The 25,951-nt window shown below is 39.7% G+C and overlaps 1 protein-coding gene across 4 annotated transcripts in view; it reads right to left on the bottom strand.

Moving 5' to 3' along the window:
- fhod3b (formin homology 2 domain containing 3b) overlaps positions 1-25,951 on the bottom strand; it is an 88,353-nt gene that overhangs the window by 12,079 nt on the left and 50,323 nt on the right. The window contains exons 4-13 of one of the 4 annotated variants that reach the window (XM_072460568.1): positions 21,588-21,655; positions 20,476-20,581; positions 5,890-5,984; positions 5,323-5,434; positions 4,317-4,411; positions 3,843-3,986; positions 2,814-3,061; positions 1,459-1,575; positions 556-690; positions 150-221 (exon numbers count right to left, since the gene is read on the bottom strand). In XM_072460568.1, the coding sequence (XP_072316669.1) occupies positions 150-221; positions 556-690; positions 1,459-1,575; positions 2,814-3,061; positions 3,843-3,986; positions 4,317-4,411; positions 5,323-5,434; positions 5,890-5,984; positions 20,476-20,581; positions 21,588-21,655 (1,192 nt within the window). The remainder of the gene's footprint in view (positions 1-149; positions 222-555; positions 691-1,458; positions 1,576-2,813; positions 3,062-3,842; positions 3,987-4,316; positions 4,412-5,322; positions 5,435-5,889; positions 5,985-20,475; positions 20,582-21,587; positions 21,656-25,951) is intronic. The other 3 variants (XM_072460569.1, XM_072460570.1, XM_072460571.1) reach the window with 3 other exon arrangements.

A 25,951-nucleotide genomic window follows, 5' to 3' on the forward strand; every position in this document is an offset into this window, starting at 1 on the left:
CTTGATATTTATTTTTGCCAAAAGTCTATGGGTAAAATAATGTCAGGAACACAAGATCCCGGCGCACAAAAGGAATAAAATAGCAGTTAAACAACAAGACTGTTAGACCGTATGTGAGTTGTGTCCATGCCTAGAGAACTAAGCCTTACCTTTCGGCCCAGCAGGGCTTTCTAGATGTTAAGGGTGTGCTAGAGTTGTTTGCGTGAGATGTTTCTGTCACACTGAAGATGAAAAGCAGAGTTAGAAAAACAAATCCAACATCCCAAAGGAAAAAGTACAATGAGTTAGTCACACAGAGAAGCTAGTGAGAGGTCAGAAGGACGCTGTAATAACCACACGATTTTGAAAAGTATAAAATGAACTGTTCAATTTGTATTTAACGTTTTTATCAACTAAAGCAAATATGTGCAGAGACCTTTTTTGATATTTGTATTTGGGTCATTTTTTGGGATGAAATAAAGGAGGTAGGTTGACCATAATATTTGATGGTGTGCAAAGCTTTGTGCAGTGCAGCAAAAAGCAAAGATGGATTAAGTTATTTTTAAAGACACACACCAAAGACTATAGTTCCTCTGTTTAGGTGCGACGGACACAGGAGTGCGGGGCCTGGTCTGGACTTCAGGAAGACTTGGACTGGGCACGAGCTGGGCCATACACTTAAAGCTCAGACACATGCTAGCTGCAGCCACACTGCAGGACAAAGTACAAGAGACAAGGCCAAACTAGGAGAATGAACGGTTTTTCAAGTGGTAAATGAATTCTTCTGATTTATTCAAAGGTTTCCATACTGCTGATTTATATTTTTGAATATACAAAAACATCTCTGAATTATATGACCAGCATATGAATAGTTAATGAATTAAGTTTAATAATTGAGAGTAAAAATGTGAATTAATACATTTTGACTCGATTGGATTTAACTTTTTCTAGTTAAAAATGATTAAACATGGCTCTCATGAGAAAACTTTAAACAGTGCCACTTGACACGCAAAAAGTCAAATATATTTTTCCAAAGTTTGAAGCCCTCTCTTGATCATTGACGATTTAAAGCTATTTGATCTCGATTTGATCTTGATTTGATCTCGATTTGATCTCGATTTGATCATGCGCACGGCCCTAATGTAACATGAGCTAATTTTATTGCACTAAGATATAGCAATTTATATGAATTGGTTGTCAAAAACACAGCTAAAGCCTCAATTGATTTGAAATTCACATATTTTTGCAGATAAAACTGTTCATTTTCCAGTAATTCTTTTTTCTGGCACTAGTCGCTCAGTCTGCTTCTAAATTAAGCTTTATGAATCGCTTCAGTGTAGCCAAAGCAGGAGAGCTTTCCAAACTATTTAAAAAGAACAACACTGCATTATAGGAAACCTTTTAAATAAATGATAGTGACATTATGGGAGACTATAATGGAAAACTACAGTATCAGGGATCACAATTGTCCCAAAATACCTGTGTGCACCCTGACTACCGGACTCAATGACTGGATGACTTTCAGCATCTGCATCTTCCTCCTCCTCATCCTCCTCCTCATCCTCATCATCCTCATCCTCCTCCTCTTCCTCCTCTCTGGGGTTGAGAGGAGAGGTAGAGGATCGGCGGTAGTGAACAAAGATTAAGACAGACATGAACATGGAGCAGACAAGAGAAAGACGTGGACACTTAAAACATGCACAAGGCTCGAAAACAGAGTTAGTAAATGAACAAACATGCCTTAGAAATGGTTAAAGATGCACTAATGTAATTTTCCCAGCTTGTCTCCACAAAGATGTTATTGCTGTGCTTGGAATGTTCCACAGTATGGCATTAAACCTATCTCACATAATCAGTTGTAGGTGTTTTATTGCAAAAAAATGCAGAAATGCAAACAATATCTTTGAAAACATCCATTCTGACTGCGAGCGGAGTTGCCTTTCCATAAATACTGTGACACGTTACAGTCAAAGCAATAACATCTCCATGGAAACATGCAGGTGGCAGATCCTCCACCAGAAAAGTTACTTAGTGGACATGTAATGGTCAAAGATGATACAAATCTAATGAATATCAATTTCATCACCAAAATGACAGCTCGTTCTAACATGTAGGAGGTATGTGTGTGTACGCTGCAGTGTTCTGGTCGCTTTCTAAACTTCCCTGGATTCAATTAACAATAGAGCGACGAGTGACCGGCTGTAAATTCTTATAGTGAACCGGAACAACCTACTCCAGTTTCAGATGACCAGCTGGGTTTGATTCACTTTACTGGTAAGTGTGCTGCTTAGGTAAGAAATGCACAAAAACACATAGTGATAACAGAGAATGATGGTTAAGATGAACATCTCTGAGTAACTAGAAACAATAACAATATGTATTGCAACTGACAGTATTGAATTAACTCTCTCTCACACAAACTTGACCCGGGTCAAAGATAATGCACACATTGTAACTGGTTCTTGTTACTATTTTTCCACATGATATCATCATGGCAGATGATATACTAGTTCATGTGTTAAGTTAAGAATGGTAATAAAGTTAAAAGTTTAAATTTGGACAGTGACAATTTGGAGTGAAGAATGGTCTTATATTTGAATGACTAATACTATAAAAGTCCATGATGTTAATGATATCATGTAGGCTAATGTTAGTTTGACAACAATGTCTCAAGCTAAAATAGATGAACATTATATTGTTGTTTCAGCTATTTTCTGTGACATACTGTGTTATGGATTGTGAAACTACTCTATGGACCGCAAAATAATGACTAATGTTTTCAGAAGAGAGATTAGATCTCTCCAACTCATTTTGTGGATGTGCCCCCCCCTCACCTCTCACTGATGTCCTCCACTCTGGGACCACCGAAAGACAGGAAGCCGGTGCCGTGTGTGTAGGGGCTGCAGGGCGAGGCTGGGGCCGAGGCGTGTCCTCTGTTGTTTTGGAGTGAATGTCTGCGGCTGCGTCTCCGCTCTAGGCCCCGCCCCTCTGAGGTGCACCCCACACTGGCCCGTCTGCGATCCTTACGCCCACTCGGGGGTAACTGGGTCTCCTCATCACCGTCCTCATGCCTTAGGACCATCTAGGAAACAAGCGTAAAGAAACAGTAGAACGGTAGAATAATACTAATTTAAAAATGGAATTGGAGCGAGATGTGGTATGTTTTTTTGTAATAAAGACGGGTCACACTCTAGAGCACAGTAACACTTGTAGGATGGAAATATGATCACTGGGATAACGTACATTAAGAAGAGTTATCTCAATGTTTGTGAGATCATAAACTCACGAGAATCCATGTTGTTGAGATTGGGAGCATTCACAGGATTCACAGCATTGTGGTTTGGGCGGAGGTGAAAGGTGAAGCAACCAAACTAACCAAAACAAACACATTCCGACAGTCGCGCTTCGGCCTATTTTAGTAGAAATACGGACAATTTAACTTTTGAAAAAACATACACAGAGAGGCGCTTTATGGATCTGCAGATGAGAAAGATGTATGTGGTTTTCTCTTAACTAGATTTAACAAAAGTGATTTCTCTGCTTGTTCTGCCGCCAAATCAGTGTGAATTACTTGGACGTATGTTCCGTCTTTTCCCGCTCGTTTTCAGCAAGATTGATCGTGTGTAAAACTCAAATCTACACAGAAAATATTAAACTTGTTCCCTGGTAATTTACTGACTTCATATTGAGTTAGGATGACTCATATTACCATTAAATTAAATAGAATGAATTGTCTCTGCAATAGAATCGTGGAATAATGTTTTCCATGTGTAATTATTCGTTAAATAATTGCGCTTTAAGTTTACCATGCTATCCTACTGCGATGCTCGTTGAAATAGCTGCACAAACAGAAGATGGCGTACCTCATAAATGTTGAACTGCTCCACCAGGTCGATGTCCGTGCCCTTCCTGCTCAGGTGTCTCTGGGCCAGAGCCTCGAGGCCCTGCTCCTCCAGACTGTCCACAACGTCGTAGTATGAGTCCTGGTCCGGGAGCCCTGACAGGGTCTAGCGAGATAATGTACACAAACAGGAAATGACTGTTATTCAACGTTGTGAAGATCTCAATATTTTGTCGCCTTTGAAACTATTAAGCAAACTGTTGTATCATTGCCAGAAACGTGTTTTAATATAATGATAGAAACATGTTCATCATCATGTAACAGCTTTGTTTACAGTTGACAACATGCACTTTTACACTTATACAATGGCTTTTATTATTATTTTGTTCACTAATAATTAACAAAAACTACTGATTAACTTAAATGAGTCTGTATGAGGTTGAAATAAAGCCTTCACAGATAGAAAAATACATAAAAAGAGTATTTGTACACTGACCTTATTGATTAGTGTCATGGCGTAGACCAGCAGTTCTGTATCCACTCCATCCTTCTCATCCAAGATCTCCATTATATTTGACCAAAACTTTGTTCCTACGGCAGCACAAGACACTCACATTATAACGAGCTGACAGCGTTACCCGGGTTTCAAGTCATCTCGCCGCTCCGGACTCTCTTTCACTTTCACTGGAAAAAAAGCTGGTGGAAAAAGTTGAGGCGACTTGATCTCCAGTAAGAAGCCGACAGGGTCAAGTCCATTTCCTTCACTCTGGGAGACAAGTGTATCAGGTTTACTTATGCAACAGGAGACCAGAGAAGGGATGAGGGGGATGAGACCCCAAGAACTGTCAGTGTGCACAGTGTGGAGCAGGTGAGTAAGTGAGGCAGTGTGGTGGGACATTTAATCTAGTGAGTAGTGAAAAATGAGACAGTGCAGAGTCATTTGAACACTGGAATCTCTGAATATCTAATCTAGTAACAAGATTACGTCGTGTCTCATTGTGAAGTATGTGAATTGAATATTTATAGTTAGCATTATTATTAGTTTCAGAACAGTTTGAGCATTTATTTTATTTAAAGACAAATCTGATAATGATTGTGTCCTACATTCCATAATTATTTGGAACTACCAAATCTGTGTTTTAGTCATATTTTTGACCTGGTTCGTCTCATTTTAGACCATGCTTATTCATCCTTTAGGCCTTATACAGCCCAAGTTTAGATGTGGTGGTATTCGGAATGCCAGATATTATATTATGTGGTGCTTGGTTTGTTTGAGAACCACTGTCTTAAGTAAAGGGAAGAGAACTACAATTTTCTGCTTCTATTGCTGCGTTTCCACTGGTTTGGTCCTGGGTTAAGTCCAGTTTAGTCCAGATGTCAACTTGGTTGTCTTGCTATAGTTCCTGTTTAGCCCAGGTTTAATTTGGTCAGAATTTTGATGTGGTGTGCGTTTAAGTGTGAACACAAAATATTCAGCTTGAACTGCTACTTTTGCTCCCGACCTCTTTTTGCATCCACAGTGTTCACAGCCTGGATGAGCAGCGCAGCATTGGACTCAGTGTACTCCACGAACACCAGCAGCAGTTTAAGAGCAGTCTTCACCACCAGGCGGAACTGCACAAGAAAAGTATTTTAAGTACAGCCTTTGCTGAACAATAATGATATATATAACCTTTTTTATGATTTTGCATACAAAAATGCAAGTGCAAAAGTATTTGCAAAGAAAACGTTTTGTCGTAAAGAGGACTTTGAAGACCAATATCTTTAAAACAAAAAAATATAATTGCAACAATTGACAGTGTATATCTGTGAACATCAAACAATAGACTAGGGGCCACTGACTTATTTAACAACAGATATTGATAATGATAATAATTGATTTATTTGTTTTCCTCTTTTAATTAAAATGCATCAATACCACTTAATTTCAGACTTGATTTACGAATGGGCAGTACTACAATCTGCCCAGTAGAGGGCTGAGGTGACCAATGTGACCACTTCATAGCTGCAACTTACTAAGTTATCTAGTTTAATTGTTTTCATTGTGGCATATAGTAAAGTGAATTTACCTTTGATCCGACGAGGGAGTAGAGCCACTGAACGGTTTCATTGTGAGCAATGAGTCCATTCATTCCATCCACGTACAGCATAATCTGCCCCAGAGCTGCAGGACAACAGAGCAAGTATCAAGATAGATGTCTTTAATGTGTAAATACAAAAATACGACTCTACAGGTATCATGGTACAAGAACTACACTTTCCAGTCATCATTCATCTGAGGCACAAACACAAAAGAAGGGAAAGTATTTGAGCTGACGACTTCCCAGGATGTGAACATCACTTGAGTAACAGGATACATAAATAAGATATATAATAAGAGCTCTGGGATCTCACCAGGGGGCAGTGAAAGTGTGCAGACATGGGGGAGGGGGACACGCACCACCACACAGAGGTGAAATATGGACTGGCTTCTCAATGACTTTATATGAACGTTTTGAGCAGCTTGGTCAGCGGGGTATTGGAAAGTACAGCGTGAGGTTGAAATAGAACAAGACAAATATAATAAAGCAGATTCTGGGTTAAAAATAGTTGCAGCGTATTTTGACTGTGTGGCTGTGTCAGTAAGACATATTTTCACTCTTCTTAAATAGCATTACAGTGTTAATGTGGTGGAGATAAGTCAGGATTCCTCTGTGCAGCTTCTGTATTTTCGTTGGAGGGACGTGTGGGTATCAATGAGCTTCTTAATATATATATCCACCAAATCCTTTAAATCAAATAGTTTTCAGTGGCAACTTTATTGTTTGTTCAGGTAATAATCCACTTTGGCTGTGGAACCTGGAATGTCCTGAACCTGCACTAAGTCTCCTTTAACATTCGTATTAAAACATAACATTTATTAAACTGCAGAATGACGGCCCTCTGACATCACTGCTACAGTCTGTGGTTGACCACAGGAGCTACTAAGTGCTCCATGAAATTCTGCATAAGCATTAGTTGCGAAAGCAGAGAAATGTGGTGATAACAGTAAAGCTCCAAAATACTGCCATTATTTGTAATAGTCTGTGTTATGTGAATTTGATTTAAATGTTAATGTAAATGAATGAATGAATAATGAGTAAATTAATAAATGTTAATGTTAATGTATTATTTGTTGGTATCGTGCTCATTATTTGTTCAATGGTTACAGAAATTGCTCTCTTATAGATAACTTTTTTTTTTGAATTATGATTTAAAGGTGCTCTGTGTAACTTTTCTGGTGGAGGGTCTGCAGCCTGCTTGTCTCCATGGAGATAATGTTGCTTTATCTGCAATGTTCCACAGTATAGCCCAAAACATAGCTATATATCTATTTATTCCATTGAGGTGTCACCTGCTCTACACTGTGGAACATTCTAGACAAAGTAAAAACATCTCCATGGCGTACCTTCCAAACAAAAATGGTGCACACATTTAAACGCCCAGTCCTTTGACATCTTAGCACATTCTTTATCTAGAAGTCCGATGTCCTTGTTTCAGCTCGTGGTTTTGGCAAACACAGCTTTTATCTCGGCGCTGCACCTGTGGCTCGCACTGATGTCGAGCGGCACGAGGAATGCCCACAGAAAACATCAGTGAGGAGATAGGTGTCTGTAATGAGCCTTTTAAGAGCACCATTATACCAGTCTACCCCGTTTGAATGTTCTGCTGCTGACAGACGAGACGTTCTGCGCCCGCTCTCCCCCCGTCATCCCCGACGCAATGACTTTGGGATCACTCTGACATGTTTGCATAAGACATTTTTAAAGATATTGCTGATAGGTAGAGATGACTTTATACAGGCGACTCCCAGCCAAGTCAAATAAACTTGCACTGGAAGCCTGTATCGTGTGTAGATTTAATATAGTGGACAGTTGAGATACGGCGAGGATACGATCCTCAAAACAGTTATGGCCAGACCGCATAGTCATTATCCATTTACTAAAATGTGCTGCTTCATAAAAATGCCTCTCAAGTACAGTTTAGCAGAAGAAACAGTTTGATTCCCACATATTTTGTTTGCAATGCTGAACATTCAAAAAAATAAAAAAGATTTACTGGACGTCGTTATGTGCAATGTTGTGCTACGAAAAAAGCTTTCGGAAATGTTTAATGGCGTTTAAACAGCCACGTTTGTGAACCATTGTTTCCATAAACTTGTGGTCAAATTAGTCATGCAAAAAATGTATTCTGCGCTACCTTGACCGGGACGTTATAAAAGAATCTAAACCTCGGGCGGCAAACAGTGTCCAGACCTGAGGATTTGTTTTAAATTCTCCCAAAGACGCTCATCAATAACTCTGAAAGAAGGTTAATAGGAAGAACATGTGAGTGCTGAGGCTGCACAGGGCAAAGGCTGGTGCCGGGCCAAAAATGTGCGTGGGCCTCCATTCAAGTAATCAAGATCAACTGTGCACCATACCTCACAACAATAACAGGGCTAAGTCGCTCCGAATGGATGTCACGTAAATGAGATGCTGGCAAACAATGAGCCGCCTTCAAAGAGCGGTGATTAGAATTTAAATGTAAAGCCATTATGAGCGGAGGGGAACGCGGAGGAGGAGGAGGAGGAGGAAAGATTAAGGCCTGAAAAAGAAAGTTGGAAGTGTTCAATGAGCGGTCTGGGCGTCTGGAGAGCACTCTCACACTTTTATTTGATTAAAGATTCAAACTGCGATGGCCTACGAGTTGAACTGCACGCAATTGTTACCACGAGTGCAACAAAACCTGTTACTTTAACCCAGGAGAGTCCAAGCTTTTTTCTTTTTTTTTCAGAAAGGTAGTGAAGCTTATATGAAAGAGGCCCACGGACGGGCTTCAGAAAATCACGCAAAATGTGAGCGTGGACCAAGCCACAGCAGCTATTGTCAGGCTTGGAACAAACGGGGAAGATCTGTCTCACACCAATTTACAACAAAAGTGGTGGAAAGAAGCTTGGGTAAACTAACGAATCTACAGTGTGAAATGACCTTGTGGAAATCTTGAGCTTATAGGACTCTCTCTTTCACCACGCAAAACCTCAAATTGAACCAATAACGATTTAGTGTGAGAACCAGCTAGTTTTAGTGAAGGTACAAAGTTCACATACTAGAAAAGAAACAATAATGTGCAAGCTATGTTACGATCCCATTAAACCCTTTTCTATTCCTGGACTTTATTTCAATACCAAATGGAGAATGGAACCAGTTTGCCCCCAGTAACCTTCTAAAGTTCATTTTTAAAAGACGTTCTAACTTGGCCTGTATAACTCGTGCCATCCGGGTTAAAGAGTGGATTAAACATAAAGCGTGCTGCAGAGGGGAAGTTCTGGAGGATGTAAAGCTGAAGCAGGGGCAGATGGGCTGGTGGTTTGTTCAGGGCCTTTTGTGAAACCGCAGCTATTGCCTTCAGAGGAATGTTCCGGAAAGGGCTGCTCCCTGACCACTGCAGAGGTGAGAAGTGTGAACGGCCGCCTGTAACTCATTTAAACCCAACAGCCTGGGAAAGCAGGAATATTTGTGCATTTTATATAGAATACTTGACTGGCACGGGTTGCTGCCAGTCACCTGCAGCCCCAGGTTAACAAGCCCATTTGTTAACCTGTGTGCCAGCCTCAGCGTCGTGAAATCGGGTCTAAGCTCAGACGATTTACTCAACGAATAATGCCTATAGGCCAGAAATAATGCCAATAGGCCAGGAATAATGCCAATAGGCCAGGAATAATGCCTATAGGCCAGGAATAATGCCTATAGGCCAGGAATAATGCCAATAGGCCAGGAATAATGCCTATAGGCCAGGAATAATGCCTATAGGCCAGGAATAATGCCAATAGGCCAGGAATAATGCCAATAGGCCAGGAATAATGCCTATGGGCCATAGAAGAAAATAGGATGCAGGTATTTAAACATCCACAGCTTAAGAGGCAGCTTTCTGCAGACGGAGGAATGAAGCGGGGTCGACCACCAACGCACAGTTAATCCGCTGCGGTGATGTACACAGATCGTTAACGATTTTGCGATCGATAAAACGTTTTAAAAATGGAGATGGAAAGCTGAAGAGTACGGCTGAAGAGAGAAACGTTTGGTACTGCAGCTTTATCCACTTTTACTTCAGAATTGATATTACAATTGTTGTTGAAACGTTCATGTTTTTACATTTAATGAAAAGTATGTTTTTGTGTATGCGTGCAGTTGTCTTTTTATTGCAGTTTATGACTATGTTTTGATAATGAAATTTAGATTTTGTTGTTGTTATTTTTTAAGTTTGAGACAATGATTCAGGCAGATCTATAACTGTGATTCTTACAGTTACAGTTCTTACTCCCTGACGCACCCGTCGCTCCCTCAAGACCTGTTTATTTTGTTGGATTTCATCAAAACTGGGTCAAGCTGCTCCATTTGTTTTAGCTGGGCTTTGAGAGATGATCCACATCTTCTACTTTTAGTCTGTGCTTATCTTGTTAAGAGTGGGCCTCCCTGAGCGTAGACACACGCAGACCACCGCGTTAAGTCAGGTGAAATATTTGAAATAGCTTTACCGCACAGAGCATATAGAAAAAGTAACTGTATAAACCGTCTGGGGTTTACAGATTTTTGGAGTGCACAAGGTTCAGCACGTTTACTGGTTGCAACGATACATGAAAATGTCATGAATTTAATTATCGATTCCCAGCCTTCTGATGCTGATCTTCCACACAGTCAATTATATAGAATCTACTTTATTGAGCTTTTAACCTTGTTGCAGCGGTGTTTCCGAATCATTATTTCCCTCAAAGTTGTATTTTGACTCCCGCGTGTTTCAATAATCATGTATTGTAACTGAGGCTGAAGTGCTCAGAAAATACATGTTTTCACCTACAATCCCCCCCACCCCCAAAAGAAAAACCAAAACAATAACCTACCTCTTATTCTCACCCACATCCCCGTGCTTAGTTGAGATTATTTGTAGAATGAAGACTCATAGTGACATTGATGGTTCAAAAATGCCACGTATGTAAAAAACAAAAACACGTAAATGACCAATTCCCTGCCTGTTACAGTGAAGGATTATCAATTCTGCAGTTTTGAACAGGAAATCAATGGACCTCTTTCTATTTTTAAGTCGTTTTACATCAATATCATGATTTACAATTAACTTAATCTACTTAAAGGCGTAATGGACGATTTTTTGCCGATTTGAGAACGCGCACTCCCCGTGCGGATTGACACAACACACACCTGCGTTTGTTTATTAGCGCGACGGATCGCATCGCATCTCTCGTGTCAAGTAGATTTTCGTCCCTTTTGAGCCAGCTCGAACTGTCTTTCTCCGTCTTAATTTTGTCCTGTACACTGAGGGAACTATATTATGATAGATCCATGCGTTTGGACACAGGGAAACGTGCTGCTCGTGGGGACGAGACTCACGCGGCTGCAGGTGAGCAGTAGGTGCGTTTTATGATTGATACGTGGCAGGACTAATCGGCAGTCCACGCCACGAGGAAATGAGACTCAGATTTGGGCAAAAAAATCATCCATTACGCCTTTAAGATATAGTTCAAGTACTAGTTCAAGTAAGTCCTTGAAAAAAGCATAATAGCAGAGCTGAAATCCTCCAGAATTCAGCCACTACATTTATTTGTACAATGTTGCTGTTGTAAAGTTACTGTAATGAGTGCATGACTAATATGATAACACGTTAAAGTTGTTTTAAAGAAAGTATTCTGGTATCACTTGACATCAGCCGAGTTTCAAAGCCCAAGTATCGATTTTATAATTACATTTACCTCAGAATAAAGGTTGAGTTTGAATCCAGGTCTGAACACATTTGTTATCAATGCAACACAATCAATTCCAGAAGTCTAAAATAATGTGCTTGACTCATTTTTTTCCTTTTTGTCTATTGTTTTGGAACATTGGCTTTGAAGATTTCCACGAACCATTTCTACACAGAAGTGCGGTAGTTCAGCTCAGCGTTATTAAATCGTAACACATGTACAACTACTTACTAACACACTTTCCTTTCTGTTGTCATGTCATTACCACGTATATAATCAGCGCCCTGATTTATTGTAGGTCTACTTCATAAAGACAACTTTATTACGGGGGGGGAAATTACTGCGCTCTCACTGGACATAAACAAGATGAGACAATTTCACGTTTAGCTAATGAGCCAGGCTATTAGAGTCAGACACAGGGGCTCTGCCAGTCGTGCACCACGACTGCCAAAATAACTGCACATATCTGCGTACAGTAAACCAACAGGAGAGAGGAGGCGCCTGCCAGCATCTGACACGGTTTACAGAGGAAGGCAGCGCAAACAAACTCCCCACAGACAGCCAAATAAAACTATGAACAATGGAGCAGCTGATGAGAGGAGCTGCTGGGGCCGGTAGTAAACTGTCCTCATCAGCAGCAGCAGCAGCAGCAATCATTTACAGAGGAGAGGGTTTGGAGATATTTAACGCACTGTTGTTGACTACGAAATTCTTGGTTGACTGTGAATGGATTGGCTCAAATAAAAAGGGAGCATGTGGAGCTGGTAAAAGCTCTCAAATCTGTCGAGTGTCTCTCTACGATCCGACCAAATATCTGATCTCACAAGACAACAAGCTCAAAGGATTTTGTGCAATGAAAACAATGTATTCAGAAAAGTATTGGTTTTAACTGTGTATTTACGTGTACATAATGGATGAATACACTCACAATTTACTCCAGAATCCTTCTAATCCAAATAAAATACACATTGTGGTTGACAGTGCTCCTGTTCAGCACTTTGGTCAACTAAATGTGCCATAGACTTGACTAAGACTCCATCCACCACTAAATAACTAAACGATTCAAGCCCTAAAGCCCTACGTTTAGAGTTGTGGCACTGCACAAAACTATAAAGATAGTGGTAAATAATGATGGCAAAAAAAAGGCAGATTTTTGATAATTGTGGATATACTTGGCGACTTGGAATACACTAATATTCAGAAGTAACTTTTAGTAAAACTATAAGAAAAGAACACTACAAAGCCATTGCTATACCTCTACATTTGGTTTCTTGTTTCTTCTTATTGCATTAGCGAAAAACTTGCAATTCAGTACCAAAACATAACCAACATAGGACTAAGTACAGATGCCTGCGGTGTCATTATTATTCATTGTTTCATGTTGCATCATATCACCAAAGCAAGTTCCTACTAGTGTTGGTTAAATTGTATGTAAATGTATGTAAATGTATCTGATTCGGAATGTATTGTGCAGTGCAGTCCTAGAAAAAGTTTACTGAAAAGAAAAATGTTCAAACTAATGTCTCAAATTCTCAAACATTTATTTTACTTTTTCTATTGGTGTTTCTTGAAAATGTCTTGAATGATACTTGAAACATGGTCATTTTTTCGTATAGTGAAGTGATACATACAGTAGCTTTTTATTTGGTCTTCAATTCAGCCTAATACAAGTAATCAAAAAAAAAAATCAAAGTTAAATCCTGTAACTAACAGAATGTGCAGTGAGGGAGGGGTGGTGTTCCGCTGCCCCGCTCACGCTCTCATCCCGAGGAGCGAGGGCGGATGTGGGTCAGGCAGGTGGCGCTGGATTGGGTTCAGATGGGTCTGTTCACGTGAGGAGATCCCGAAGTCTGTGTGTCTGAGGGGGGCACAGGGCGGGGCGTGTCTCGTCACCCAGACCAAACCAAAAACATGACAACACGTGAAGCTCTCAGTTCACTCAAAGGTCGTCTGCATTTTCAACTGAGATGTGCCGCGATTAAAGGTGTGTTGTAATGTGTGCTCTCAAGCCACGGATTATGACTTTTATGACTTTTGCAAAACATAATCCAGAGTACAGGCCAATAAAGTGCTGCTAAATTTATATTTGATAAATGGAGGTAAGACGTGGAAGATAAAGACACTATAAAACCTGTACTTAAATAGTCACATTACAGCATTTTATACATGAGTTTTGAGCAGTTTTCACATGTTCTGAATTCCAAATTCTGAATACTGTATTTTCATAAACTTATACTTATATGTGATATTATTTGTTATTTTCACACTTGCAACCACATTTCATACTCCAGTGTGACTTATATATGTTTTTTTCTTCTCTATTATGCATTTTTTGGCTGGTGCGACTTATACTCAGGTGCGACTTATAGTCCGGAAAATACGGTACTTCTACTACTACTACATGCAAATCTGTACTAAAGGGTAGAAAATACTGTTGCTCAGACCAATGTTGTGGATGTTTTGGCTGTGGGTTGTTTTGTCAAGTTAAGAAGAAAATAATGAATGATGTCTTTAAACTTGTTAATTGAGTTTTAATCATCAAACAATTGTGAAAAGTATATAATATTAATCACAAAAGTGTAAAAATATCTCCTTAGTTTTCAACATCACCTTTTTATTTTTCATTTTTAACCAATCGGCTATTTTTTGTAGCTTTGTTTTAACAATCATTAACAACATACTCGATATTCAAATGTTGCATATCTTCCAACCAACTACAAAAAATGTATTATATAAGTTAATACTGGATGGAAAACATTCTTTATTGAGAGTTGTAGTACTTTACATTGTATCTTTGTTACTTTATATCGACACCGATGTCAAACATATTTGAAGCTTCACTTAAAGGACGTTTTCCCACCTGAGAAGGGCACGGTCCAGATCTGAAAACATCAGCGTTTTCCCATGGGATCTTACTACATGGCAGGCATCACATTTCCCCCACTACACAAGTCTTTGTGGAGAACTCTTTCTCACAGCTGAACATGTGTCAGCAGTTCCTTTGTCGAGAACGTATCGGCGTATCGGTTTGCCCTTGTGTCCTTCTACCCTCTACTTGCTCACACAAACAAGGAAGTCACAGCACCTGTACTGAACCAGATTCTACAAATATAGCCCAGACAGGAGTGGAACGTTTATCCAGACTATTGGCCGAAGCAGACGGCAACACACTGTTTCCTACGCTGGCGTCCAACTCGCACTGTTAACCGTTAGCGGGCCTGGCTTTTCACTTAACAAAAGTGGGAGTTCTGTTACACAGCTCTGACTTTAAACGAACGTGTCCACAATGGCCGGCAATAAAGTCCTCTATTCAAACGTAACGCAATACGACTTTGCGACCGGCACTTTGTTCGGCCGGACTCCTTTAAAAAGTGCGATTCGTTTATGGATGTGTAACGTTTTACGCCTCGGCACACAAAAGACGACCACAGAGATGGAAAACAATGGGGTCCTGTGTTTTTCGGGGTACTGCGCAAAGGGAGCTGCGGCGCGCTAATGTTACAAGACAAGCTAAAAATCTAACTGAGATCGGTCACGGGGCCGAAAAGTCAAGGATATTATCTCTGCTCGCGGTTCAAGAAGAAATGCGGAGGTCCAGGTGGCTAACTTATGGCAATATAATGGTGGCGTTATTGGAAACAGTCCAACCGAGGCAGGGGAGAGGAAGAGATAACGGCCCGAATGATGTATGACCATGAGTTATTCAAAGCAGTTAAGAGTCTTCACAATGTAACTCCATTTTCCTTTCATCCGCCTGCAATGCATCAGTGCCGTCTGCCATGTATGTAATTGTATTGAAAAAGAACGGTCACACGTTTCGGGATAAAGTTGTGTGAATGTTTTCTTTAAAGGTGCTATATGTGTAGCTTCATCGGTGGAGGGCGCGCCATCTGCTTGTCTCCATGGAGATGCGATTGTTTTGCACGGAATATGCCACGATATGACATAAAAGAGGCGTCGTTACATGTTTGGATTGATTAAACAACATTACCACAACGGGTCTGAGTTGCTCGTCTCCGTGGAGATAAAGATGTTTAATGCCGTAGTGTGGAGCATTCAAAGCGAAGCAATGAGGCCTTCAGGGAGACAGGCAGATGGTGTACCAGAAAATGTACACTTAATTTCCTGTATCTGTAAGTAAGTATATTCAATAAAAGTTATGGATAAATACATATAATCCAAATACAAACTAATACTAACACCAAGAATGCAAAAAGGGTTAGTACATATTTTAATTAAACTCAATATAATACTAATCCATGATACTTTAGTCTTTTTATTTAGTATTTTCTGTTCCATGTATCGCCCTAAAGATAAAAGTTTTAGTAATTACGCCGTTTTTTTTTTTGAAGAACAGTTGAGAAAAATGACTATATGTTTCAAGACATTTCATTACATTTCCTGTGTTTTTACCTTTTCTCAAAACAGGTCATAAACGTTCGATATGTCTTTGTGCGTGTGTCCTTTCCTTACATATACCATGAACAACGATGTGATTCTGTAATGTGAGGCACTTAACAAAAACATCATCTTTCATTTGGAGAGTCTTGGAGATGGTGCGTGTTGTGTAAACAGAGCGAAATGGCACGGCCTTTCAAAAGCGCCAACAGAGAAAGTGAAGCTCAAAACAAAGCTTATAGAGAGGAATGTCAGGAGATTTCAAAGAGGGGCATAATTACTTCAAGTCAACTGCAATTGGTCTGCCTTTAATCCAGCCGGCTCACAATTTTACAGCCGCCCATTAAAACCTGGTTGTAGTTGTTAGTTTTGGTAAACATCGGAAAGCGGAGACTGATCCACCGAAAACGTGTTGTGGACGTCTCTCGGCTTGTTCCTGTGTTGTTCGTCTAACTGGAGCGGGAGTGCGACGCTTAAACTATTCTGACCTTTTGCACAAGCTGTTTTCATTTAACGGCTGAGGCAACCCCTGCAGTCTGTCAGCAGCGTTTAGTTATTATGGCTACTGGTGTTGAAAAAAGGGTCAAAATGTATGTGGACAGCACACAGCTGACTAAAAGGAGCAAAATGTGGACTTTTTTTCGAAAAGCAAGTATGTTGTTGCCGAATTGGACATACGTTTAATGTCTTTCACAGGTTTGTCCGTCGGACCTGATTAAATATTGAACTGGTTGAAGTGTGCTTTGAGTCCGTGTTGGTTTAGATTGTTTAAAAGGCGATTGAAAAAATAAATTATTAAGTGATTCATATTATTCCACATCATCCACTGGTTGTATAAGTTTGCATAGGGAGAGAATATAAGATCTACACAGACTAAGTGAATCGGTGCATTGTTGACTTGTTGGTCACATGAACATTGGACATTTTACACAAATCGTCCAACTTATAGCATATTTTAGCGGTGAGACTTTTTCCTCGTTCTCCACTGAACAGAGTTAGTTACAACAGAAGTGCCGATCCGATCCGTGGCAAAAAGAGGCAAAAGTGTTTAGGGCGGAATAAGGTCAAAGGTCAACAAATGAAGGAAGAGAAGTCTGTATAACTGTAGTCGATTGATTTGCTCAGTTTTGTACACTTTGTTTTGTGTCTTTGTTCCTTGTGCTGCTTTTCTTCACAGAAGCCCTGAGATGAAAGCAAAAATAATAAGAATAATGGCCCAATTTTCTAATTTAAAAATATTTTTCCTTTACTTTGAGGTTGCAGGTACAAACGGTGAGTCTGCTAGAAGAACTTTATTTAAATTATTTATGTTTTACCTGCAAGTGGAGGAAAAATATTTTAAACTTGGGAACCATTTTTTTATTTACCATTTATTTTTATCCACCGCTTGCATCTCTCTCTTTGACAATTCCTGACCATTTTGTAACCACATTTTAGACGAAATTTAAATAAACATGACACATTTATATTTGTTTTAGATAACTTGCCCATGTCCCAAAGTACTGAGGTGTCGCTGGCTTCTATGAATTTCAAAATACATGGATTTTGATTCAATAATGGTTTTAACACATGATATATTGTTTATGTTCCTTCATGGACAAACTTTTATGCTTTTTGTTCATTTGTGTCCATTTACAACGTGTTCCAATCTTCCAATCTTTTAGAATAACACTTACATTCATTAAATTGTGAAAGAAATTCTAATATTTTGACTTGTGATGTTATGTTTTACGTTCTACTTCCCCGACTGTGTTTATTCACATGTGCCCCTCCAGATGGCACGTTGCCCCTAAAGGAATGACCTCAGCACCATTTAGCCTGATGGTTTGTTAGAGGCACACACTGGGCTCCCACGGGCCCCTCCGATGGGCCCGGTCCAGGCCTGGAAGTGCTGTGGTCCAGGTGTAAGGGGCCCGCTACGGGGGATAAGCACCCGCCTTCTACCCACATTATGATGGAGCACTAACTGGGGCCAAAGAGAAAACTTGTTCAAAATGTGTTCTCAGAAATGTTTTTGGAATGCAAATATTACTAATGTATGGAAAGGGGACTGAACCAGGCTCGGACTAGGACTCAAGAATGACTAAAAAAAACATAATTCAACAAAAATAACAAAAGCTAAAGACCTTTTATGTTCTGTATGTCATCAGAAGGTTCAGAATTACCCAATGAAAGCGACTTGAAGTACACCCAAAAACATGTTCAATATTTAACTGGAATCAGATCTTTATAGCAAAAAATAACCAACCATTTTGAATTTCCAGAGTAGAAATTTCAGTTTGTTTGCTTTTCTATTACGAAATACTATTTTCTAGCCTCCAAATGTATAATTTGTGGTAAGGTATGTAATATATCTGTAGGTAAAATGAAAAAGTGTTGTCAGGTCAGCGCTTTTGTAAGTATTTTTCCAGTAAAACCAAATCAGGATTTGGCCTTTGTCAATCCCTTATTAAATAAAAATAAAACAATCCCAAGTGTCTTTAAACCCGGCTCTGATATCACTTATGCATCGAAGTGTTTTTTGTTTACCAAAATCACCTTGATTTCATATTTGATTATTTTCGTATTTCATATTTTGTGATATTTTGAGGTTAATGACAGTTTCTCCTTTGAAATCACATTATGTTCCACTTCACTTTTGCCTCCATTCCATAATAGTTGAATGTTTTATTGTTTTATTAAAGGGTCTCTATGAAAAGGTCTAAGGGCAGAGCCAGGTCCAAACCACCACAAGCATCTCTTACATAGGTAATGCTTTAGATAATGATACTGTCTTAAGTTTGGACAAAAGTTTAATGTGTAAACTGTAGAAATGTTATAAACGGGAGCATGTGTAAAATAGATATTGGATATATTTGTCATATGATTGATCTTTTTACACAAAAGCATCTGAAAATGTCATGTCCAGAAGTTTATAATGCACAGCAGACACTTGGGCTCAAAAAGCACATTCCAATTTGCTTTTTCTACACTGCCCCAAACATGAAAGACATTACAGTGAAAACCCCCACATGTGAAGCACCCGGGACAATTACACCTTTGAGTTTCTCTGTGTACACGTGTGAAAGCGAGAGGGTCTAATTTACTCCCCCTTTGGGACTCCTCGCAGCATCAGTCTCCCCCTTTTTTGGAGGCCGTCAGCGCTACAGCCGCCAGATCTCTATACACTCCTGACGCGTCCATCTGCGCCCCAGCATCCAGCGCCACGGCTCACGGCACGAGTGATCTACTACAGCCCGTTTCCTCAGCTGCTCCGCTCACAATTAGGTCAAGAGTTGAAACAGGTTTGGGGAGAAGGGCTTCTGGGGGAGATTCGATCTAATTGGAGTGTGTGGTTTTAAGACTTGCTGATGAGGAAGCATGTGCAGGAATGATTTGTTTAGAGGAGCAACACACAAAAGGGAGGTTTTATTACCAGAAAGAGACAGTTTGTAGATAGCCTCTGATCGTTTGATATTTTCTTCTCAGGGGAAAATGAAGGGGTGGGGTCTAAACAGGTTCCAATCGTTTTAATAGGACACAGTGTCTCTATTGAGGTATTTTACTCCCGCAAAGTAAAACTAGATCAGTACAAAGACATAGTATCTTAATTCTATTCAAAAAGGTCTTGTTATTTTCTCTAAAGTACATTTTGTGTTTTCTACCAATGAGAGATCTTGTAGACGGAGCATTTTGTAAAAAAGTTAGACCACCACGTGTTGTCTGTGGCCAGTAGTAAAGCATCTTATTTCCCGTAAACCCGGAAGTAAGGGCCGAAAGAAGCGCTCTGATTGGCTATGCTTGGGTGTACCCCGGTGACAATGTGCATGTGAATATTAACAATGTGTTTGTAAGCGCTACGAACTAGTTAGACAGATTTTAAAACCAACTTCTGCTTTTGCTGTGTGAACTTACCGTTGAATGTTTGAATAACTGTAAAGGATTACACCATATTTTTCCAAAAAACGTAATTATAAGAAAACAAAAAACATGAATTTATATAGAATTTGAGAAACAATGACTGTACAGATTCAAATGATTGGTGTACAAAATTAGTATAACAGCAGCGATCCTGATGTTTTATGTAAAGGTGAAGAGGTAGAAGAGGGGGAAATTAGTTTTATGATCTGCAATATCCTGCCTGTATTTTATTAGCCACTTCAGTATGTTTGACCTGCCCCTCACAGCAGGTTGTGGACGGGAGACTTTCGAGCAAACACTTGAACTGCACTTAAACCTACTCAGCACACTCCCACTGGCTCCACCCGAGACCTTTCACCTCATCATCGGGGACAGATCAATTAGGCAGTTGTTAAGACTTCGCCCGAACGTCCAGAAAATCCAGGTCGCTAAATTTTCATCTTGTTTATACGTGAGGGTGAGAACGAAGGATCATCAATTTACATGGTGTTTATAAGCAGCACATGTGGTCCAGGGAGAAGTGAGCGGAAAACATGGGGCTGATTAATGACCTCCCCGATTGGCCCGTGCTCGGAATTCGATGTGTGAGAGAAGGCGGATGTACCCCTGAGGATGTAGTTCTGGTAGTTCTGGTCGGCCTCAGCGCCCACTTTGATCAAACATGTGAGTCCTTCTGCCACTACGAACTCGTGGACCAGGTCTTTGTCGTCCTGTGAAATAAAAGACGTTTCTGAGCAGAGAAACTGGCTTTGTCAAAGGTGTCACTTTTCTGGCTTTTCTCCTCAAAGTTATTTCTTTTCCTGGGTTGTTACAAATTGACAAACTAAACACATTGTATTACAGACAGTTTTTATGAAGAATATGTTTGTGGAGGAAATTATTGAACTTAAAAAATGCAGTACGAAAATGTTGATAAATTGCAGCTTTTGTGATTTGTGTCATTTTTAATTGTGATTTTGATTCAATTGCAATTAATCTTACTGTGAAATGTAGCAGCTACAATTTAACATCTTGCTTTTACAACGTGTCAATTAGAAAACCATCTGCCTCCCACATTTCCGTCAGTAGCTTTGTAATTTAAAACAACATAGAGGTTTCTACAATCATATGAAGTGTACAGTAGGGTTAGTAGAGACAGATGCATAGTAATAGACACTGTGGGGAGCCTGAACTTCTGCCTGTCTCTGAAGCACATGGACATGTTGCTATAGAGTTGTGATGGAAACTCCAGTCATTTGGCTAAGTTTATAAAATCACAAGATAAAATATAGAAACGACAGCTTAGAGACTAATACATGCACGCAACACTTCTTCCAATCAACTGAGGACACATGATTTCATTTTCATATGTGATGCAGTTACTCTTTAGCTGTTGTTTTTAGCCTAACTAAGTATGGACAGAGAATGAAATGAATGACGTGGTTAAAGCAAAGTCTAAAATCTGAATTGCTGTTGTAAGTATCCAATTTCTTTAGTAAGTTTGAGCAAATATTTCCAGCTAATTTGGTTTATTTTTGCTCAAAATTAAATCTAACGTACGAGCCTCCACACTTCCCCCTTCTCCAGGTTATCCAAGCACTGAGTTCCCATGTCCTTTTGTGTGTCTGCAGGCGAAAATCTGATTGTTCAGAGAGTGCAAATGAGTCAAAATGCAGAGTGTAAAAATAGACATTAACATAAAGGACCGAATCTGTGTCTGAGTAAATCAATCATTACCTGAAATATCTGCTTGAGGGAAAACAGGGCTCGACGAAGGTCACGACCAGTGGAAATGTACAGCTTTTCTGCAAAGAGAAAAAAAGTCACATTTGTAATTTATGCAGTTTACTTATAAAGGACCAACCATCAGGTGCTGCACATGTTTCGGCATTTTTATGAGATCCTATTGAGTAACAGTTAAAACAAACTTTACAAATCAGTGATTATTTTCAGCTCTATTGTGGTTTATTAGCCACACTGAACTTTATTAAGGCCCAAAATGTTTATCATATAAAATGATCTTAACAGCCAAATAAACCCAGATATTAGTATTGGTATTACTAGTATTGAAACTAGGTTGATTATGTATTGATAATGAAACAAATGCATACATTTGTATTATGTATTAACTAGGTAAGAACCCATTAAGCTCAAGACCTCTTTTTCAAGGGTCACCTTGCCCAATTTGAATCTTTTCTGAATGGTTGTGGAATAGTCTTAGATCCATTGCCATAGCAATTAAAAGTTTAAAACAAAATACAATATATTCTTAATGGAAAAACTCCTAATTTTCATTGTGGTAACAAAATCAGTATCACGTCTCATCCTCAGTATCAAAATGGAGTATCAGTATCAAGACAATACAGCCACAACAATAAAATATACATATCTATAATAGTCTCAACCCAGTCAATTGTTATTTCAATGCAACTATAATAATGGCCACAGGATGTCAGTGCTGAGCCCAGAGTTTTGCTGCTTCATCACTGCTGCTTGACTCTGACTCAGCAGAAGCTCTGGAGGCACTGCAGCGCCTCAGCCTCACACTGCAGCAGCTCTGTTGTTCTCTTACTGCTGCACCACTAGTCTGAGAACCCAAGCACATGCACAATAAACCCGTATGTCTTGGCCCTCATCAGCATATCAATAGCAAACATGTCTAGTGTCAGGAAGCTGGTCGTCTTTAAAAACAGCTGGTGTTAATTCTATTCATAAGTGTGAGAAACATAGACAAGTGTGCACTCTTGGGATCAGGGGGAACAGGCCTCTATTCATTATTGTTATTGGCCTCCTCGCTAAAGAGAGAAAATCTTCCTTCTGATGAGCTGAGAAAGAGGAGGAGGGATATGACGGCTGAGCGCTTCTGCAGCAAACTGCCTCCATCATAAAGCAGAGTGGTATGTGGTCTTTGAGTTAGGATCTGCATAACAACAATATACATTCAGCAAGACAAGGGGAGCGTTAAATTGCATATTCAGATGCTTGGATCCGGTTTTAGTGTATGTGTATGTGTCTGTGTATGTGTCTGTGTATGTGTCTGTGTATGTGTATGTGTATGTGTATGTGTCTGTGTCTGTGTCTGTGTATGTGTCTGTGTCTGTGTATGTGTATGTGTCTGTGTATGTGTCTGTGTATGTGTCTGTGTCTGTGTATGTGTATGTGTCTGTGTATGTGTCTGTGTCTGTGTCTGTGTCTGTGTATGTGTATGTGTCTGTGTCTGTGTATGTGTCTGTGTCTGTGTCTGTGTCTGTGTCTGTGTCTGTGTATGTGTATGTGTCTGTGTCTGTGTCTGTGTATGTGTCTGTGTCTGTGTCTGTGTCTGTGTATGTGTCTGTGTCTGTGTCTGTGTATGTGTCTGTGTATGTGTATGTGTCTGTGTCTGTGTATGTGTCTGTGTCTGTGTCTGTGTATGTGTCTGTGTCTGTGTCTGTGTCTGTGTATGTGTCTGTGTCTGTGTCTGCGTATGCGTCTGTGTATGTGTCTGTGTATGTGTCTGTGTATGTGTCTGTGTCTGTGTCTGTGTCTGTGTATGTGTCTGTGTCTGTGTCTGCGTATGCGTATGCGTCTGTGTATGTGTCTGTGTATGTGTCTGTGTATGTGTCTGTGTCTGTGTATGTGTATGTGTATGTGTCTGTGTCTGTGTATGTGTCTGTGTCTGTGTCTGTGTCTGTGTGTGTGTATGTGTATGTGTCTGTGTCTGTGTCTGTGTCTGTGTCTGTGTCTGTGTCTGTGTCTGTGTCTGTGTCTGTGTCTGTGTCTGTGTCTGTGTCTGTTGCTCTATTGTTGATACATTTCCTCACAATTGGAGAAATCATTTCATCTGCATAACTTTATTTGCTCACAACCTCTTTTTCGAGATTCATGAGGGTTACTACTCTGTCAGCATAATCATATTGTTTTGTGTGTGTTAATCTGCATGTGGAGTGAAGCAGAAGTCGTCTGACCAGTTCTCTAAACCGATAACAAAAATATTGTGATGTCGTATTGTCATAATAATACCGTGAATTGTTACAATAAATCAAATTATAACCTTAAATTATCTCCAATTCTGATCGTCTCTCCAAAATATTGCAATAAATATAGTACCATGATATGCAAATGGTCATAATATTGTACCGTGAAATTTGAATATTGTTACATCAAGTATAGGATTATCAGATGATAATTTGGCAATCAAATAGAAATGTTTCTTGTCTCCAAAGTAACAGAAAGTGTCTTTAAACACATTAGTTAAAGTTTAAGTATCGGACAGATAAAGGACTGTAACATTACCATTTAAAGTTAATACATAAAACAAACCATTAGTTGAAAGATCACAAAATTGTTTTTTTCATTTTAAATCAGCTGTTTTTGCATAATTTTCAGGAAGTTCTTTATCATACATGAGAACACCTTAATTTAACCATGACAAATCTTCAAAAGAGCTCTCACAATATTGTCAAAAGTTTAACATAATGTTCACTTCCCTGGGAGTTTCCAATAGACATCCGTATCTCCAGAAATGTACCGACGTGCCAAATGTATGATAACATTTGCATTGGCACATCACTTCTCCCTTCCTCTTGTTCACGCTGTGTCTGACAACCAACAGCTTAGTGTAAAAAACACACACAAAAACGTCGACAACCCGACGCGGCGCTGGCAGCCACATCCGCCGTGAATAAATCCCCACAAGTCCTGAGGTTTAAAGATGGGAAACGTGCAATATTGTTGATTTATGCCATTATAAATAACAGGAAGGAACTGTGAGGCAGACCTTCTCAGCTGAGGTCCTGCTGGAACTCCCAAGCTGAGACGTCCAAATGTGCCAAGTTGGGATCATCATTCAAACCGCCAGTGAAAACAGACCGAGTACTGTTGTTGTACGGCTCCTCGATTTTATTAACAACCTACATTTACTTATACACTGTGTTTCCTCATTTCTGATGTCACAACCATAACTTATTGTGACTCCGAAGTGTTTCAATCAATTACAACTGTTGATTAAACACACAATAATTACAACTATTTACTCGCAATACAAGAACATTTTATAGTTTTTGTTATTTTGTTGTTAGAAAATGTGAACAAGTTAAATAATAATAATACTAAATTGAATAGGTTTGATACAGAAGAAAATAACACGCAGGCCGCCATACTATGAACAGAAACATTTTGGACTTTTCATGAATTGTTTTATGATCTTAACCTTTATCGGAACTAGTATAAGAGCACATGATAATAATAGAGACTACGATTATGACTACTATCATTGTGTGTTCAAACGATATATTGCGACTAATTATCATTATTAAGATCATCGCCAACTAATCTAGAAATCGATTTATGGTCATCTGGACTTATTTACAGACTCCAAAACATGTGCTGAGAGAAGACGCAAGTATTACTTCAAAAACACACAGGAATCATGTACACTTCGTCACATCAGCGTCATCCGGGTCAAATCTAGTAAAAATCTGACATTTAGGGGTTTAAAACGGCTAATTCATAACTCCAAAGAATAGAATCATCAAAATATTGCAGCCTTAATCGAGTTCCTTCGCATCGAAAAAGATAGAAGTGGTCGTAATATGACAAAGCAAGAATGGGAATTTATTGAGCAAATGCACCAGTAGCACCAGGGCCACAGCTTGAGAACCACTGTGCTACAACAAAGACGCCTAACATTACACACCGGTTAACTCGTCACTGTTTTACCCGAGTTCAAAGCGACTTAATGACCGCACCGCACGCTTTAGGTCAAGGCGAGGTCATTTGTGTTTGTGGGGGACCTCCAGGTGATAAGTTAGATGAGAGCGAGGGTCTCCTAACAGCCCTTCTGCTTGCTGATGTGGAAAGACAGTGGGATACTCTCCGGGTTAGTCATTGTACCTTAGAGTAACAAACACGCAGTGATTTGTAGTGGTCCAAATACTTCCTTTTCTCCGCTGGCTTCATACAACGTGATGGATGGTCGGACGTTGCCAGAGGAGCTGATCAAAGTGGCCGGATCAGAGTGCGCTGCGACAGTGATGCATCTGTGTGTTTGTGTGCAGGCACTTTTAGGCCATTACACGTGAAGCTCGCAGGATTATAGAGCTAATCTGGCGAGTGTTGTGGGT

Source organism: Eucyclogobius newberryi, unplaced genomic scaffold (assembly GCF_026437365.1).
Source record: "Eucyclogobius newberryi isolate DKJ021-1_F unplaced genomic scaffold, fEucNew1.0.hap1 SCAF_3, whole genome shotgun sequence".
In the NCBI taxonomy this organism is placed as follows: domain Eukaryota; kingdom Metazoa; phylum Chordata; class Actinopteri; order Gobiiformes; family Gobiidae; genus Eucyclogobius; species Eucyclogobius newberryi.